At 60.2% G+C, this 19,239-nt stretch overlaps 1 protein-coding gene across 25 annotated transcripts in view; it reads left to right on the top strand.

Moving 5' to 3' along the window:
* LOC135174547 (uncharacterized) overlaps positions 1 to 19,239 on the top strand; it is a 199,455-nt gene that overhangs the window by 159,403 nt on the left and 20,813 nt on the right. For 12 of the 25 annotated variants that reach the window (XM_064141828.1, XM_064141829.1, XM_064141823.1 and 9 more), the window contains one exon: positions 9,982 to 10,158. In XM_064141828.1, coding sequence (XP_063997898.1) covers positions 9,982 to 10,158 — 177 coding nt within the window. The other 13 variants (XM_064141837.1, XM_064141836.1, XM_064141848.1 and 10 more) reach the window with 8 other exon arrangements.

A 19,239-nucleotide genomic window follows, 5' to 3' on the forward strand; every position in this document is an offset into this window, starting at 1 on the left:
CCTTGTGGTCCCTTCTGACCCTGACTGATTCTATGATTCCAGCAAGCAGCTTTTGACTTAAAAACCCCTGAGGTCACTGCAGCACCTCTCTATGGAATAAAAGAAAGGGATTTTGCTGCACTGCTGAGAACTGTTTCCAGATCTGAGCCTTTGTTTTTGTGGTTGTTTTTGGTTCGTGTTTATAAACAGCAGTAGCTAAGCAATCCTCTCTGAGCTATGGACCAGAATCTGCTGCATCCTGTGCCAGAAGCAGATCCCAGTGTGATGTGGTGCAGCTGTAGCACTTCCTAACTGCTAGGTTTAGGAGGAGGGCATGTGTCTCAGTCGTTTCTGAGCTGTGGTAGCAATCAGGTGTCTGCTTAAGTCTTGAACCTCTGCCACGTGCTGCTACGTTCACCAGATCTTTCTCCCGGCTTCAGGGAGAGAAGGAGTGTCCAGCTCCCAGAGTGGGTGTCAGAAGCCATGTGAAGTGAAAGGGGTTTGCTGAGGTCATGTAGGAAGTTGTGTGAGGGAATCTGGCAGTTTGGTTTTTGATTTCTTCAGTCTCTAAAGTTTTTCTTGGAGCAGCTTCACTGCAATCCTTTTAAATGCACAGAGTATCAGCACAGGCCCTTTTAGACAGTCCTCCAGCTTTGCTGCAGGTCCCTTTCAGATACTGCAGCGTGGCTCGAAGCTCTGCCTTCTCTTCTGCAGCCTCAACAGCCCCAGTTGAAAGCTGAGGGGAGGGGAGGAGAGGAGGGGATGGTGAGAGGTGGGAAGGAGAGCTGAGAACTGGTTTGGATTTGTAAGTATTGGAGTGAGGAGTTGAAGGCGGCAGACGGGGGGGCGGGCCGGCGCTCGGGGGGGCGGGCCGGCGCTCGGGGGGGCGGGCCGGCGCTCGGGGGGGCGGGCCGGCGCTCGGGGGGGGCGGGCCGGCGCTCGGGGGGGCGGGCCGGCGCTCGGGCTCCGCAGTCGGACGCATGCCCTAGTGGGAGCGGGGCGGAGCATCGCGGGCGGAGCCGCAGGGAGCGGCAGTGGCGCTGAGCAGGCTGCAGCGGAGTGGCGGCGAGCACAGCGCGGCAGGCAGGCAGGCGGGCAGGGCGTTTCGGGCAAGAGGGAAGCCTCCCGCGTTCCCCGGCAGAGCTGCGTTCTTTGTCTCTCGCAGCAGAGGAGTTTGGGCAGGTGAGTTGCTCGGCAGCGGCGCCGCATCTGAGACGCGTTTTAGCGCAGCTGCCGTAAGTAGCCTTTGCGGCGCTGTCTGCGGGGGTGTGGAGGCATCTGTAGGTACCCTTAGGGGCCTGGAGGACTCTCTGGAAGTCTGTGGAGCTCTCTGGGTGTCTGTGGAGGTGGTTAGGGGTCTGTAGAGGTGTGTGTGGTGCTGTAGGTGTCTCAAAAGGCTGTGAAGGTCTTGAGGTGCCTTGCAAAGGTCTCGAGGTGTCTGTAGAGGTCTGTAGGGGTCTGCAGGGCTCTATGGAAAGGTCGGGAGGGGTCCCTAGAGGTCTCTAGGAGGCTGGAGGGGTGTGCAAGTGTCTGTAGCATTCAGCAGGTGTGTGGAGGTTTCTGTTCTGGGCCCGCAGGTGTCTGCAGGCATCTTGTAAAGGTCTGCAGGGGTCTGTGGAGCTCTGTCAGGCATCTGTTAAGTGTCTGCAGGAATCCATTGAAGGTGTGGAGGGGGCTGCAGGGCTCTGCAGAGGAGGCTGTGGCTGTGTGTAGAGGTCTTAGGGGTGTGAAGAGTTTGCAGGGGTCTGTAAGGGTCTGCAGACCCCTTGGCAAGCTCTGAAATTGTCTGTAGGCGTCTGGAGATGTCTCTAGGGGTCTGCAGGGGTCTGCTGCTGCAGGAGGAGTGGGCTGGTGGAGCCACGCCCCCCGGGCTGCGGAGCCACGCCCCCTCCCTGGCCTTTCTTGCCTGGCTCTGGTTGCTGCCTCTTTCTTTGCCTAGCCACACCCCCTGCCCCTTGCTGTCTAGTCCCCGCCCCTTTCTTTCTGAGCCACGCCCCCTTCCCTGTTCTGTGTCTGGTCCCCGCCCCTTTTCCTTAGCCACGCCCCCTCAGCGCAATGCCTAGTCCCCACCCACCCATAGCCACGCCCTCTCCCCATGCTGTGTCTAGTCCCCGCCCATACATAGCCACGCCCTCTCCCCATGCTGTGTCTAGTCCCCGCCCCTCCATAGCCATGCTCCCTCCCCATGCTGTGTCTAGTCCCCGCCCTTTCTGTAGCCACGCCCTCTCCCCCATGCTGTGCCTGGCCCCGCCCCCTTGGCCCCGCCCCCCAGTAACTAATAATATGGTGACAGATTTGGAGCTTCCTTTGGAGGAGGAGTTCAGGAGGTGGCTGCTGATTGGTGGATTGTGATGGGCGTGGTTTGCCGCTTGTTCTGCCTCCCTCATTTGCATACATTTCAATATCAGGCTCTGCCTTTGAGTACCTTGGAGATGTGTTGAGGGTTGGGGAGGGGTTACCGGGAGGGTCAGTAGCTGATTGGTGGATCCTGTGGGGGCTGTGGGCATGGTCACCCCTGTGCCCCGCCCCCTCATTTGCATAAATGAAGGCAGGGTCCACCTGGCGGAGTTTGGTGCTTTATTGGGGGGGGGGGAACTGGTTAGGACGGGGAGGGTCAGCAGCTGATTGGTGCATCCTCTGGCGTGGGCGGGGCCTGCCCTTGCCCCGCCCCTCCAAAGCGCTCGATGGTCTCCAGCACAGCCCCAGCAGCTCCAGGAAGGAGGAGACCTCCCCCCGCAGGCCGCCAGGCCCCAGGAGACCCAGAGCCTGCGGGAGGAGGGCTCAGGGACCCCCAGACCCTCTCCGGGACCTCCCAGGGACCCCCAGACCCTCCTAGGAACCTCTCAGGGACCCTCAGACCCACCCAGGGACACACAGACCCTCCTAGGGACCACCCAGGGACCCACAGACCTGCCCACTGGCCTCCCAGAGACCCCCACTCACCTCCTTGTATGCCCCCACTAATCCCCCAGCCCCTCCCCGTCCCCGCCCAGCGCTCTCCAGTGCCCACTCAGGCCCTCAGCTTGTCCCCGCAGCACTGCAGCCTGGCCTGGGGGCGCTGCTGAGGCCTCCCCTCGGGCCGGGCTGGGGGCTGCAGGCCTAGGCCCAGCGCCCTCAGTGCCACCTGTGCCAGGCCATCAGGCAGCGGCAGCAGCACCTCCCTGGCAGGGCAGGTCAAGGAGCTTCGGGGAGAGGGACCCCAGCACCCCCTAGCGTCCCCCCAGTCCCCTCCCACTGCTCCCAGTCCCCCCCAGGCACTCCTGGGACTCTCTACGGCACCCACAGACCCTTCCCCTCCCCCCCAGCCACCTCTGACCCCCGTCAAAACCTCACCCAGGGACCCCCATGACACCCCCAGACCCTCCCTCTGCTCCACTGCCCCCTCCCCCCAGCCACCTCGGACCCTTCCCAAGGCGCCCCCAAACCCCCCCAACCCCGGGGCCGCCTACAACACCCCCAGACCTTCCCCCTACCCTCTTCAGCCACTTCGGACCCCCCCAAAATCCCCCTGCGACCCCCCCAAGCACCCCTGGCAACCACTGACTCATCTCCAGACCCTCCCCCCACTGCTCGCCCCCCCCCAGCCACCTCATCCCCCCCCGGGGACTCCTCAAACTCCCCTGGGGCCCCCCCGAAGCCCCTCTGGGACTCTCCAAAACCCCCCAGCCCCTTCCCCCGCTCCCCCCCGAGCCCTCTCGGACCCCTCCCGGGACCCCCCAACTCCGCCTAAGACCCCCCCGGGGCTGGGTACAGCCGCAGCAGCTCGCTCCGCGCCGCCATCTTGCCTCCGTGCCGTCACTTCCGGCTGGCAGGCGACGCTCTGGGCTCTCCTCTCGCTGGTCAAAGCCGCTCTAGGCCTCCGAGCTCCTCCAGGCGCCACTGCAAGCGGCTCTGGGCCAAAGCAATGACTGTGCTCAGCTGCAGGGATGGATTTGCCTGCACTCAAGCTGCTGCTGCCAGAGCCCCTCCGTGTCAATCTGTGCTGCTGTTGGGTTCTGCAGCTCTCTCCAGCAAGCATGGCATGAGCTGAAGGAGCAGCAGGAGCAGCATGGCCGTTCCCCAGGCAGCAGGAGGTTTCAGCCCAGCACCAGCTCATGCGGGAGGAGCAGATGCTGAGGAACATCCCCCACGAGACGCAGGTGGCCAAAGAGGCTGGGTCAGGTAAGGCTTTGTGTGGAGTTTGTGCTCCTTCTGGCAGTCAGTTGCACAGGTTCTGAGGAGTAGAAGCATGGAGTGGTTGCTGTTGGAGAAGAGCTTCCAAATCATCCAGGGCAGCCCTTAAGGCAGCACTGCCAGGTCACCCCCAAAGCATGTCCCTGAGCAGCACAGCTGTAGGACTTTGCCTCCCTCCAGGTAGCTGCAGCCAGCAGTGAGGTCACTGATCAGACTCTGTGCTCAGAGCAGAGCTGCTGCAGCCCTCTCAGCATCTTGGTGGCCTCCTCTGCACTGGCTCCAACACTTCCATGTCCTTCTTGTGCTGGGGGCTCCAGAACTGCCCCCAGGACTGCAGATGGGGTGTGAGGAGAGCAGAGGCAAGGGGCAGAATCCCCTCCCTTGCCCTGCTGCCCACACTGCTCTTGCTGGAGCCCAGCACAGGGTTGCTGTCTGGGCTGCACTCACACTGCAGGCTCCTCTTGAGCTTTGCATCAGCCCAGAGCCCCAGGGCCTGTTCCTCAGGGCTGCTCTCAGCCGTTCCCCATCCAGCCTGGAGTTGTGCTTGGGATTGTGCCCACCCAGGTGCAGGACCTTGCACTTGGCCTTGATGAATGCCATGAGGTTGGCCTGGGCGCACCTCTGCAGCCCGCCCAGTTTGTAACTGGGGCTGTAAAGAATGGTTATGCATTGCCTGTGCTTCTGATTTCAGGAGAGTCCCATTTCATTCTTGATGCTTTCTTTAAGAGAGGCATACAACTGAGCTCCCTCAGAGAAGCAGCATGAAGTGCATGAAGGATGCTGGCTGCACTCAGTACAGACAAGGCACATTGGAATAGGTTAACAAGATGCTTGACATTTGCCCTTAATGGTCATTGTCTTCAAATGCATCATTCGGGAGTTAAGTTGCTTGGCATTTGCAGTTGACTACTTCTTCTCTGGCCTTTGGAGTGAAGGAAGGGAAAAACCAGAGTTGAACACGTCAGCTCTGTAAGTTTTCTCTGGGTGATCAAAGCATGCACAAAATCCTGTGCTTGTGCTCTGGAAGATTGTAGGAGCTTCCCGGGGACTCAGGGAGCACAAGTTCTGATAAAGAAAGATGTGAATGGAAGCAGGCTCTGACTGCTCTGTGTAACTGATGAGAAGCTTTCTGAAGGAGGTGAATTTGTTTTACAGCCCTTCACTCAGCTGGTTACAGATCTTCAAGGTAGCTGCTGGTGCAGTGTCTGTTGGAGACTGTTAGCCACTCTGAAGGAGGGAGTTAGTGGAGCATCATAGGAACATGTAGAGAGATTGGTCAGGAAAAGGCATTTGTGTTACCCTTTTTAGTCATTTGAGTCACTTTTATTGTAATCCCATGGCTGAGAGCAGGACTCCTTTGTGTCCAGGGTTAAAATCTTCAAGGAGAAACAGTGCCAAGGCTCTGAATTGATTGGGACTTGGTGCTGCTAGTTACAATGTAGGACAGTTAAGGCAGTCCTATGTTTTGTGATTTGCCTTTTTTCCTACCGTTCTAGTTTTGGCTCGGGCTAGTGTGAAGTGTCTCTGGAACGAGGTCCTTGTGGTCCCTTCTGACCCTGCCTGATTCTGTGATTCCAGCAAGCAGCTTTTGACTTAAAAACCCCTGAGGTCACTGCAGCACCTCTCTATGGAATAAAAGAAAGGGATTTTGCTGCACTGCTGAGAACTGTTTCCAGCTCTGAGCCTTTGTTTTTGTGGTTGTTTTTGGTTCGTGTTTATAAACAGCAGTAGCTAAGCAATCCTCTCTGAGCTATGGACCAGAATCTGCTGCATCCTATGCCAGAAGCAGATCCCAGTGTGATCTGGTGCAGCTGTAGCACTTCCTAACTGCTAGGTTTGGGAGGAGGGCATGTGTCTCAGTCGTTTCTGAGCTGTGGTAGCAATCAGGTGTCTGCTTAAGTCTTGAACCTCTGCCACGTGCTGCCACGTTCACCAGATCTTTCTCCCGGCCTCAGGGAGAGAAGGAGTGTCCAGCTCCCAGAGTGGGTGTCAGAAGCGATGTGAAGTGAAAGGGGTTTGCTGAGGTCATGTAGAAAGTTGTGTGAGGGAATCTGGCAGTTTGGTTTTTGATTTCTTCAGTCTCTAAAGTTTTTCATCTGAGACCGTAAGTAGCCTTTGCGTCGCTGTCTGCACGTGTGCGGGGGTCTGGGGGCATCTGTAGGTACCCTTAGGGGCCTGGAGGGCTCTCTGGGTGTCTGTGGAGGTGGTTAGGGGTCTGTAGAGGTGTCTGTGGTGCTGTAGGTGTCTCAAAAGGCTGTGAAGGTCTTGAGGTGCCTTGCAAAGGTCTCGAGGTGTCTGTAGGGGTCTGCATGGTTCTCTGGCAGTCTGTAGAGGTCTGTGGGGGTCTCTAGGGGCCTCTTAAAGACATGCAGGGGTCTGTAGGGCTTTATGGAAAGGTCGGGAGGGGTCCCTAGAGGTCTCCAGGAGGCTGGAGGGGTGTGCAAGTGTCTGTAGCATTCAGCAGGTGTGTGGAGGTTTCTGTTCTGGGCCCGCAGGTGTCTGCAGGCATCTTGTAAAGGTCTGCAGGGGTCTGTGGAGCTCTGTCAGGCATCTGTTAAGTGTCTGCAGGAATCCATTGAAGGTCTGGAGGGGGCTGCAGGGCTCTGCAGAGGAGGCTGTGGCTGTGTGTAGAGGTCTTAGAGGTGTGAAGAGTTTGCAGGGGTCTGTAAGGGTCTGCAGAGCCCTTGGAAAGATCTGAAGTTGTCTGTAGGAGTCTGGAGATGTCTCTAGGGCACTGCAGGGGTCTGCAGGGGTCTGCTGCTGCGGGAGGAGTGGGCTGGCGGAGCCACGCCCCCCGGGCTGCGGAGCCACGCCCCCTCCCTGGCCTTTCTTGCCTGGCTCTGGTTGCTGCCTCCTTATTTGCATAGCCACACCCCCTGTCTCCTTGCTGTCTAGTCCCCGCCCCTTTCTTTCTGAGCCACGCCCCCTCAGTGCAATGCCTATTCCCCGCCCCCTCCATGGCCACGCCCTCTTCCCATGCTGTGTGTAGTCCCTGCCCTTTCTGTAGCCACGCCCTCTCCCCCTTGCTGTGCCTGGCCCCGCCCCCTCGGCCGCGCCCCCGCCCCACAGTTACCAATAGAATGGTGACAGATTTGGAGCTTCCTTTGGAGGAGGAGTTCAGGAGGTGGCTGGTGATTGGTGGATTGTCGTGGGCGTGGTTTGCCGCTTGTTCTGCCTCCCTCATTTGCATACATTTCAATATCAGGCTCTGCCTTTGAGTACCTTGGACATGTGTTGGGGGTTGGGGAGGGGTTACTGGGAGGGTCAGCAGCTGATTGGTGGATCCTGTGGGGGCTGTGGGCATGGTCACCCCTGTGCCCCGCCCCCTCATTTGCATAAATGAAGGCAGGGTCCACCTGGCGGAGTTTGGTGCTTTATTGGGGGGAAGGAACTGGTTAGCAGCTGATTGGTGCGTCCTCTGGCATGGGCGGGGCCTGCCGCTGCCCCGCCCCTCCGAAGCGGCCGATGGTCTCCAGCACAGCCCCAGCAGCTCCAGGAAGGAGGAGACCTCCCCCCGCAGGCCTCCAGCCCCCCGGGAGACCCAGAGCCTGCGGGGGGAGGGCTCAGGGAACCCCGGGACCTCCCAGGGACCCCCAGACCCTCCTCGGGACCTCCCAGGGACCCGCAGACCCTCCCACTGGCCTCCCAGAGACCCCCACTCACCTCCTTGTATGCCCCCACTAATCCCCCAGCCCCTCCCCGTCCCCGCCCTGCACCCCCCAGTGCCCACTCAGGCCCTCAGCTTGTCCCCGCAGCACTGCAGCCTGGCCTGGGGGCGCTGCTGAGGCCCTCACCAAATCGCCACCGCTCGCCGCAGCCTGTCAGTGGCCATCTGCAAGCTGGCACTGCCCTCACCGAGTGGGCACTGATCTCACCAAGATGGCATTGAACGCGACGGGTTGGAGGGGACCTTATCAATATGGCGCCGAGCGCGACGGACTGGAAGCGACCTCACCAATATGGCGTTCAGCGCGACGGGTTGGTGTGACTTCACCAATATGCGCCGACCCAGGCGGCCTGGATGTGACCTCCCTAATATGGCGATGAGCGCGACAGGCTGAATGTGATCTTACCGAGATGGCGACGGTCTCGCTGTGACATCATCAATAGGGCGCCGCAACGCTGCAAGCCGGCGGTGACCTTACCAATATGGTGCCCAAAGCTGCGGTCTTGGCGATGCCTTCACCAGGTCGCCATCGCTCGCCACAGCCTGGCAGTGACTCTCTGCAAGCTGGCGCTGCCCTCACGGAGTTGACGTTAAGCTCACCAAGTTGGCACCGAGCGGCGGCAAGCCGGCGGTGACCTCACCAATATGGCGCCGAGCGCTAAGCTCTGCAAGAGACCTCACTAATATGGCGACAAGCGCGATAGGCTGAATGTGACCTTACCAAGATGGCGCCGAGCACGACGGTCTCGCTGTGACCTCATCAATGCGGCGCCGAAACACCGCAAGCCGGTGGTGACCTTAACAATATGGCGCCGCGGGCTGCCGCTGCAGGCAGCAATCTGACACTGGCCGCGGCCGGCTGGCAATGCCCTCACCGAGTCGGCACTGCACACGGCAGGCTGACAATGCCCTCACTGAGTCGCCACCACTCGCCGCAGAGTTGCAGTGACCCTCTGCAAGCTGTCACTACTCTCACCGAGTTGTAGTGACCTCACCAAGATGGCGCCAAGAGCGACGGACTTGCTGTGACTTCATCAATACGGCGCCGAGCGCCACGAGTTGGCTCTGGCCTCATCCATACGGCGCCGAAACTCCGCAAGCCGGCGGTGACCTCACCAATACGGCGCTCAACGCCGCGGTCCTGGCGCTGCCCGCAGCAAGCTGGCAATGCCCTGACCGAGTCGCCACGGCTCACCGCAGGCTGGCAGTGACCCTCTGCAAGCTGGCACCGCCCCCCGTGAGCTGGCGCTGCCCGCTCCTAGGCTGGCAGTGCCCTCACCACGACGGCGCCGCCGGCAGCGCAGGCTCGGCGGTGACCTCACCAAGATGGCGCCGACGTCCCGCCTGCGACGCTGACCTCACCAAGGTGGCTCCGGGGGCGGTTCCTGCCGACCCCTCCCCTCTCACATGCGCAGAGCGCTCAGGCCTGGCCGCAGGGAGGGGCGCAGGGGACAGAGCCACTCTGAAGGCTGCCCGGGGGGCGTCTGGGCCCTGGAGGTGGTGAGTGGGGGTCGGAGAGGAGGGGGAGAGGTCTGTGTGGGGTGGGGGTCGCCGCTGGGGGGGGCGGTGGTCAGTGGGGGGAGGGCTTGGAGCGTCCCCAGCGGCCTGGAGGGGACAGGGAGGGGAGGAGGGGGAGGGGCAGGGACACATACCCGGGGGGGGGGAGGGGGCAAGGGCCTGGATTTGGGGGGGGGGGGGGTCCGGGAGGCCGTGGGGGAGGTCCTGAGGGGTCAAAGTTGGGGGCGAGGCCGCGGGGCCTGGGCCTGGGGGGGGGTGGGAGAGGCTGAGGCCTGCTGGGTCGGGGGAGAGGCCTGGGAGGGGTTTGGGGGTCCCTGGGGGGGACAACCTGGGGAAGGATTTGGGGGGCCTTATGAGGAGGCCCGTGGGAGAGATTTGGGAGGGGTTCTGGGGGTCTCTAGAAGGTTCTGGGGCTGTGCTAGAGGCTTCTGGGCTCATCTGCAGTGAGCCTGGGGGCCCTCAAAAGGGTCTGGGGACAGGTAAAATGGGCCTGGGGTGATGCAGCAGGGTTCAGGGGCATCAGAAGGGGCATTGTGGGCATCTAAGTTGGCCTGGGGTCCTCTGGAGGTTGCCTCCCTCTTTCTGTCTCTGTTGTTTGTGCCTGGGTGAGAGTTCTCTGCTGTGTTTGTTCTCTCTTTTTGCAGGGAGCTGAACTGCTTTGCCCCAGCCCAGCTGCAGATCTGCACTCAGCCTCAGCCCCAAGCCCTGGCAGGGTGGGATGCTTTGGTACCAGGCCGTGGAGCTGTTTGAAATGCAATTGCTGCTTGCAGCTGGTTCAGAAATGGATTTCCTGTGGCTGTGGGGGCAGAAATGTCTCTGTGGTGAGTTGCTGCCAAGTGCCAGCCTTGCTTAAAGCCTTCTCTTAGGCCTTTCAGTGTGCTGATGGTTGCAGAGGAGAAGCTCAGGGTGTGAGGGAGTGAAAACTGAAGGGGGTGTTCAGGTGTGGGGAGAGGCCTCTGCCCTGGAGAGGCTGCTGGGCAGTGCTGCTGCAGCTAAGGTCTCCCTCGGGGAGCTGTTCCCCTCTGGGGCACTCTGGGGGCACTGTGCAGGAGGTGGCAGCCAGAAGGCAGAGCTGCCTGGGCCTCGTTGCTGTGCTGGCCAAAGCAGGTCACTTGTGCAGCTGTGCCACTTGCTGCTCAGGGCTGTGCTTGGGCAGAGAGGCAGCTGTGCCAGCAGCCTGTGCCGCAGTGCAGTTGGTGCTGGTGCAGTGGAGCCTTTGCAGCTTGGCTCTGGGCTGATGGCAGTGGAGCCCCAGAGGCAGCGGTGCCAGGGCAGCTGAGCAGGGGCTGGGCTAGGGGCCGAGGCTGTGCTGCCTGCAGAGGCTTTTGTGTGCCTGTGTCGGGGTGGATTTAACATCCTTTTACTGCTGGGATGTGCTCCTGCTGCTGCCTTTCTGCTGCCCGGCTGGGAGGGGTCCAGAGGGACTGGGAGACACCAGGAGGGATTGGGAGGAGACTGGGAGGGCATTGGGATGGAGTGGGAAGGGATGCATGAGGGCCTGGGAGGGAATGTGAGTGACTGGGAGGGGAATGGGTAGGGCTGAAGGGGGTTGGGAAGAAATGGGAGAGGACTGGAAGGGACTGGGACTGAGAGAGACTGGGATGGACTGGGGAGGGGCTGGGAGGGAAATGGGATGGAGGAGGAAAGGACAGGAATGGGAATGAAGGCAATGGGGAAGGAACTAGGAGAGGACAGGGCCAGACTGGGAGGGATTGGGATGGATTCAGTGGAAGTGGGAGAGACTGGGATTGGGAGGAGACTGGGAGGGCATTGGGATTGAGTGGGAGGAGTGGGATGGACTGGGAAGGGCCTGTGAGGGGATTTGGAGGGACTGATGGGAACTGGGAGTGGAATGGGAGGGACTGGGAAGGGACTTGGAGAGGCTGAGAGAGACTGAGGCAGACTGGGAGGTGTTTGGGAGGCAGTGAGAGGGATTCAGTGGAAGTGAGAGTGACTGGGAGGGATTGGGAGGAGAGGGAGGGGTCTGGGAAGGCATCAGGGATGGCCTGAAGGGATCGGGATGGGGAAGGCCTGGGAGGTAGTGGGAGGGGACTGGGAAGGGGCTGGGAGGGGAATTGGAGGGACTGGGAGAGAGTGATAGGGGATTGGGAGTTACTGAGGGGACTGGAAGGAGACTGGGATATACTGGGAGATAGTGGAATGGAGAGGGAGGGATTGTGAGGGGCTGGGTGGGACTGGAAGGGGACTGGGAAGGACTGAGAGAGACTGGGCTGGACTGAGAGGGGACTGGACTGGCAATGGGAGGGAGTGGGAAGGCATCTGGAAGGGATCAGAAGGAATTGGAAGAGACTGAGAGGGAATTTGGCATGGGAGGGTATTGGGAAAGGCTCTGGGGGGATTGCAAGAGACTGGGATGGACTGGGAAGGAGTGGGATGGGCTGGAATGGGAGTGAGAGGTGTGAGGGAGGGGAATGGGACTGGGAGGTCCTGGGATGGGACAGGAAGGGGAATGGGAGGGACTGATGGGAACAGGGAGAGGAATGGGATGGACTTGGAGGGACTGGGAAAGGACTTGGAGAGGCTGAGACTGAGCCAGACTGGGAGGGGTTTGGGAGGCACTGAGAAGTACTGGGAGGGAGTGGGAAGCCTGCAGAGGAACTGAGAGAGACTGGGAGGGGATTTGGAGGGAGTGGGAGGGGAATTGGAGGGACTGGGAGAGAGTGATAGGGATTGGGAGTTCCTGGAGGGGACTGGAAGGGGAATGGGATATACTGGGAGGTAGAGGAATGGACTGGGAGGGAGCTGGGTGGGACTGATGGGGACTGGGAGGAAATGGGAGGGGACTGGGATGGACTGGAAGGGATTGGGAGAGAGTGGGAGGGGATGTGGAATGAATGTGGAGAGATTGGGAGGGACTGGAAGGGATTGGGAGAGAGTGGGAGGAATTCAGAGAGACTGGGAGGGACTGGGGTGGAGTGGGAAGGAATAAATGAGTGACTGGGAGGGATTGGGAGAGACTGGGAGGGGATTGCGAGGGACTACTTGGAACTGGAAGAGGAATGGGATGGTCTGGGAGGGACTTGGAGAGACTGAGCCAGACTGGGAGGGGTTTGGGAGACGCTGAGAAGGACTAGGAGGGGACCAGGCTAGACTGGGGGTGTATTCAGAGGAACTGGGAGAGATTGGGAGGAGACTGGGAGGGAGTGGGATGGAGTGGGAAGGGATTGATGAGGGACTGGGAGTGATTGTGAGTGACTGGGAGAGCCATGGAGGGGAACAGGAGGGGCAGATGGGGAGTGGGATGGGATTGGGAGGGACTGGCGAGGAGTGGGAGGAGACTGCGAGGTAGTGGGAGGGAAGTGGGAAAGTATGAGGGACTGGGAGGGACTGGGAGGCAGTGGGAGGAGACTGGGAAGGGATTGGGAGGGGATTTGGAGGGACTGGGAGAGAGTCATAGGGGATTGGGAGCTGATGGAGGGGACTGGGATATACTGGGAGCCAGTAGGATAGACTGGGAAGGATTGGGAGAGGACTGGGTGGGAGTGATAGAGACCTGGGAGGGACTGGGAGAGACTGGGAGGGGACTGGGATGGACCTGGCAAGAACTGGATTGGGACTGGGAGAGGACTGTGAGAGAACTGGGATGGGCCTGGAAGGGACTGGGAAGGACTGGGAGTGTGAAAGTACTGGGAAAGGAGTGGAATGGGATTGTGAGGGACTGGGAGGGAGTGGGTGGGATTCAGAGGAACTGGGAGAGAGTTGGATGGACTGGGAAGGGATCTGGGAGAGACTCGAGGGGACTGGGATGGACTGGGAAGGGGACTGAGGTGGCATGGAGGGGTATGGGACTGGGAGGTACTGCGAAGGGACTGAGAGGGCAATGGGATGGACTGGGAGGAACTGGTGTGGAACTGGGAAGGGGGGGGAAGGCCAGAGAGAGAATGGGAGGGGAATGGGTTGGACCTGGTTAAAGACTGGATTGGGACTGGGAGAGGACTGGGAGGGTATTAGGAGAGGCCTGGAAGGGTCTGAGAAGGACTGGGATGTACTGGGAAAGGCCTGGAATGGAATTGTGAGACTGGGATGGAACTGGGAGGGGATTGGGAGGGACTGATGGGAAGTGGGAGAGGAATGAGATGGCCTGGGAGGGGATCTGGAATGGATTGTGAGAGAGTGGGAGGGGACTGGGAAGGGATTGGGATAGCCTGGGAGCTAGGGGGATGGACTGGGAAGGATTGGGAAGGGGCTGGGTGGGAGTGATAGAGGATTGGAAGGAAATGGGAGAGGACTGGAATGGGACTGGGAAGGGACCGGGATGGACCTGGTAAGGACTGGATTTGGACTGGGAGGTACTGGGAGAGGACTGTGAGGGAACTGGGATAGGCCTGGAAGGGACTGAGAAGGACTGGGAGGGGACTGAGAGGTGGCAGGGAGGGGACTGGGCCAGGGAGAGGATTGGGGAGAATGGGAAGGGGTTTGGAATGGATTGGGACTGGGAGGGGACTAGGCCAGAGTGGGAGGGGAGTGGAAAAGTAGTGGGAGGGTGTGAAAGGTAGTTGGAGGGCACTGGAAGGGACTAGGAGGGGATTGGGATGGACTGGGAAGGGACTGGTGAGGATTGGATTGGGACTGGGAGAAGCCTGGAAGGTACTGAGAAGAAGTGGGAGGGGACTGGGATGTACTGGGAAAGGAGTGGGATGGGATTGAAAGAGACTGGGGTGGGACTGGGAGGGGGTTGTAGGGAGTGGGTGGGATTCAGAGGAACTGGGAAGGACCGGGAGGAGACTGGGAGTGGGGTGCACTGGGAATAGACCTGGGAAGGAGAGGGTGGGACTGTGAGGGATTGGATGGGACTGGGAAGGGGCCTGAGAGGTGGCAGGGAGGGAAGTGGGACTGGGAGGTACTGGGATGGGATAGGGAGGAGATTGTAAGGGCCTCATGGGAACTTGTGGAGAAATGGGAGGGAATGGGAAAGGACTGGAAGGGGACTGGGATATACTGGGAGACTGTGGGATGGACTGGGAAGGATTGGGGGAGGGCTGGGTGGGACTGATAGGGGCTTGGGAGGGACTGGGAGAGACTGGGATGGACCTGATGACGACTGGACTGAGACTGGGAGGGACTAGGAGATGCCTGTGAGGGAACTGGGAAAGATCTGGAAGGGACTGAAAAGGACAGGGAGGGGAGTGGGATGCCCTGGGAAAGGAGTGGAATTGGATTGTGAGAGACTGGGCTGGGACTGGGAGGGGGCTGAGAGAGAGTGGGTGGACTGGGAACAACTGAGCTGAACTGGGAGGGGACTGGGAAGGGGCCTGAGAGGTGCCAGGGAGGGGAATGGGACTGGGAGGTAGTGGGATGGGGCAGGGAGGGGAATGGGAGAGACTGATGGGAAGTTAGAAAGGAATGGGCTGGGCTTGGAGGGAGTGGGAGGGGATTGGGAGGGAATGTGATGGGGTCTGGAATGGATTATGAGAGACTGGGAGGGCACTGAGCCAGAGTGGTAGGGGATTGGAAGGGATTGGGATGTACTGGGAGCTAGTGGGATGGACTGGGAAGGATTGGGTGAGGCTGGGTGGGACTGGGAGTGGATTGAGAGGGACTGGGAGTGGATTGAGAGGAACTGGGAGAGGTTGGGAGGGACTGGAGTTGGACTGAGACTGGGAGGGGACTGAGGTGGACCTGCTAAGGACTGGATTAGGACTGGGAGGAAAATGGGAGAGGAGTGGAAGGGACAGAGAAGGACTGGGAGGCGAGTGGGATGTACTGGGAAATGACTGGAATGGGATTATGAGAGACTGGGAAGGTGACTGAGAGGTGGCAATGAGGAGAATGGGTCTGGGAGGGACAGGGATGGTAATGGGAGGAAGTGGTGGGAACTGGGGGAGGAATGGGATGCACTGGGCTGGAGTAGGAGGGCATTGGGAGGGAATAGGAAGGGATCTGGAATGGATTGTGAGTGACTGGAGGGGACTGGGCCAGAGTGGGAGTGGACAGGGAAGATACTGGGAGAGGAATGGGAAGGCAGTGTGAGGGCGTGGAAGGTAGTTGGGGTGGCCTGGAAGGCCCTGGGAGAGTATTGAGAGGGAGTGTGAGGGGACTGGAAGGAGACTGGGATATACTGGGAGCTAGTTGGATGGAGTGGGAAGGATTGGGTGGGGCTGTGTGGGACTGATAGGGGATTGGGAGGAGATTGGAAAGGACTGGGAGGGGAGTGGGATGTGTTGGGAAAGGACTGGAATGGGATTGTGAGAGACTGGTAGGGGATTGGGAGGGAATGGATGGGATTCAGAGCAGCTGGGCAGGAATGGGAGGGCATTGGAATGGACTGGGAGGGAGTGGGATGGACTGGGAAGGGATCTGGGAGTGAGTGGAACTGTGAGGGGATTGGGAAGGTAGTTGGAGGGGGCTGGAAGGGACTTGGAGGGGATTCAGAGGGAGTGGGAGGTGACTGGTAGGGGACTGGGATATAGTGGGAGCTGGTGGGAGGAACTGGGAATGATTGGGAGGGGGGGGAAAGGGATGGGAAGGGGAGTGGGAAGGGGCTGGTAAGGACTGGATTTGGATTGGGAGAGGCCTGGAAAGGACTGAGGAGGACTGGAAGGAGACCAGGAGGGATTGGGTAGGACTGGGGTGGGATTGTGAGGGACTGGCAAGGCGTGGGAGGTGACTTGGAGGGACTGAGAGGTAGTGGGAGGGAAGTGGGAAAGGATGAGGGATGGAGTGGAGGGATTGGGAGGGACTGGGATGGCCTGGGAGGGGATGTGGAGGGCCTGGGAGAGAGGGATAGGGGCTCGGGAGTTAGTGGAGGGGACTGGGAGATAGTGGGATGGAGTGGGAGAGATTTGGAATGGATCTGGAATGGTTGTGAGTGAGCGGAATGGCAATAGAAAGGGACTAGGAGGGAGTGGGAGGGGACTGGGATGGAGCTGGAAAGGACTGGGAGGGCAGTGGGATGTAGTGGGAAAGGAGTGTGATGGGATAGTGAGGGACTGGGAGGAAATGGGAGGGGACTGGAGTTGGGCTGGGAAGGGACCGGGTTGGACTGAGAGAGACTGGGAGGTGACTGGGATGGACCTGTAAGGACTGGATTGGGACTGGGAGAGGAGTGCGAGGGAACTGGGAGAGGCCTGGAAGGGGCTGGGGAGGACTGGGAGTGGGAAGGAGTGGGATGGACTGGGAAGGGATCTATGAATGACTGAAGTGACTGGGAAGGATTGGGTGAGGCTGGGAAGGTGCCTGAGAGGTGGCAGGGAGGGGAATGGGACTGGGAGGTCCTGGAATGGGACTGGGAAGAGAATGGGAGGGATTGATGGAAGTGGGATGGGATTGGGAGAGAATGGGAAGGGATCTGGAATGGTTTGTGAGTGACTGGGAGGGGACTGGGAGGCAATCGGAGAGGAGTGGGAGTGAGATGTACTGGGAAGGGAGTGGAATGCGGTTGTGAGAGACAGGGATGGGACTGGGAGGGGTTTGGGAGGGAGTGGGTGGGATTCAGAGGAACTGTGGGAGACTGGGAAGGACTGGGAGGGCATTGGGATGGAGTGGCAGGGAGTGGGATGGACTGGGAAGGATTAAGCGGAACTGGGGGGGGGACTGGGAGGGATTGGGTGGGACTGGGCAGGGGCCTGAGAGGTGTCAGGGAGGGGAATGGGCCTGGGAGGTGCTGGGATGGGACAGGGAGGGGAATGGGATTGACTGAGATGGAGTGGGAGGGGACTTGGAGGGAATGGGAAGGGATCTGGAATGGATTGTGGGTGCCTGGGAGGGGACTTAGAAGGGACTGGGAAGGGAATGAGAAGGAATTGGGAGGGTCTAAAAGGTAGTTGGAAGGGACTGGGAGGGACAGAGAGAGACTGAAAGGAGACTGGGATAGACCTGGTAAGGACTGGATTGGGACTGGGTTGTACTGGGAAAGGACTGGAATGAGAGGGCTTGGAAGGGGCCTGGATGGGAACTGAAAGTGATCCTAGGAAGCACTGGGACAGACTGGGAGGGATTGGGAGGTGGTCTGGGAGAGACTGGAGCAGGATTGGGCAGGGACTGGGATGGGATTAGAGAGGGGCTGGGAGAGGTCTGGGAGGGAACTGGAAGGCACTGCAGAGGAATTGGGAGGGACTGGGAAGGATTCGGAGAGGTCTGGAAAGGAACTGGGAGGGACTGGGAGGGGGCTTGATGGGACTGGGAATCTTACCTGGAGGCACTGGGAGCTGCTCTGGGGGCGCTGGGAGCCTCCTCTGTGCCCCTGCCGCCGTTTGGTCTCCCTCCCCCCTCCCTCCCTCCCGGCGCTGACAGAGCAGGAGGGCCAGAGCCACGCTCTGATTGGCCAGCGGGGCTCGGGCAGCAGCGCTCCCATTGGCTGCGCTGGGCCAGCCCCCCAGTTTGGGAACAGTGTGTCCCAGTTCGGGACCAGTCCCCCCAGTTTGGGAACAGTGCGTCCCAGTTTGGGACCAGTCCCGCCCAGTTTGGGAACAGTGCGTCCCAGTTCGGGACCAGTCCCGCCCAGTTTGGGAACAGTGCATCCCAGTTCGGGACCAGTCCCGCCCAGTTTGGGAACAGTGCATCCCAGTTCGGGACCAGTCCCCCCAGTTTGGGAACAGTGCATCCCAGTTCGGGACCAGTCCCGCCCAGTTTGGGAACAGTGCGTCCCAGTTCGGGACCAGCCCCCCCCAGTTTTGTTCCAGTGTGTCCCCGTTTGGGACCAGTCCCCCCAGTTTTGTTCCAGTGCATCCCAGTTCGGGACCAGCCCCCTCAGTTTTGTTCCAGTGTGTCCCAGTTCAGGACCAGCCCCCCCAGTTTGGGAACAGTGCGTCCCAGTTCGGGACCAGCCCCTCCAGTTTGGGAACAGTGCATCCCAGTTCGGGACCAGCCCCCCCAGTTTGGGAACAATGCGTCCCAGTTCGGGACCAGCCCCCCAGTTTGGGAACAGTGCATCCCAGTTCGGGACCAGACCCGCCCAGTTTGGGAACAGTGTGTCCCATTTCGGGACCAGCCCCCCCAGTTTGGGAACAGTGCATCCCAGTTTGGGACCAGCCCCCCCCAGTTTGGGAACAGTGCGTCCCAGTTCGGGAGCAGCCCCCCCCAGTTTTGTTCCAGCGTGTCCCAGTTTGGGACCAGTCCCCCCAGTTTTGTTCCAGTGCATCCCAGTTCGGGACCAGCCCCCTCAGTTTTGTTCCAGTGTGTCCCAGTTCAGGACCAGCCCCCCCAGTTTGGGAACAGTGTGTCCCATTTCGGGACCAGCCCCCCCAGTTTGGGAACAGTGCATCCCAGTTTCGGGACCAGCCCCCCCAGTTTGGGAACAGTGTGTCCCATTTCGGGACCAGCCCCCCCAGTTTGGGAACAGTGCATCCCAGTTTGGGACCAGCCCCCCCAGTTTGGGAACAGTGCGTCCCATTTCGGGACCAGCCCCCCCAGTTTGGGAACAGTGCATCCCAGTTTGGGACCAGCCCCCCCAGTTTGGGAACAGTGCGTCCCAGTTCGGGAGCAGCCCCCCCCCAGTTTTGTTCCAGCGTGTCCCAGTTTGGGACCAGTCCCCCCCAGTTTGGGAACAGTGCATCCCAGTTCGGGACCAGCCCCCTCAGTTTTGTTCCAGTGTGTCCCAGTTCAGGACCAGCCCCCCCCAGTTTGGGAACAGTGCGTCCCAGTTCGGGACCAGCCCCCCCAGTTTGGGAACAGTGCATCCCAGTTTGGGACCAGCCCCCCCAGTTTGGGAACAGTGTGTCCCAGTTCGGGAGCAGCCCCCCCAGTTTGGGAACAGTGTGTCCCATTTCGGGACCAGCCCCCCCAGTTTGGGAACAGTGTGTCCCATTTCGGGACCAGCCCCCCCAGTTTGGGAACAGTGTGTCCCCATTCGGGACCAGCCCCTCCCAGTTTGGGAACAGTGCATCACAGTTCGGGACCGGTCCCCCCAGTTTAGGAACAGTGCGTCCCATTTCGGGACCAGC

The sequence above is a fragment of the Pogoniulus pusillus genome, unplaced genomic scaffold, assembly GCF_015220805.1.
Source record: "Pogoniulus pusillus isolate bPogPus1 unplaced genomic scaffold, bPogPus1.pri scaffold_77_arrow_ctg1, whole genome shotgun sequence".
Lineage (NCBI taxonomy): Eukaryota > Metazoa > Chordata > Aves > Piciformes > Lybiidae > Pogoniulus > Pogoniulus pusillus.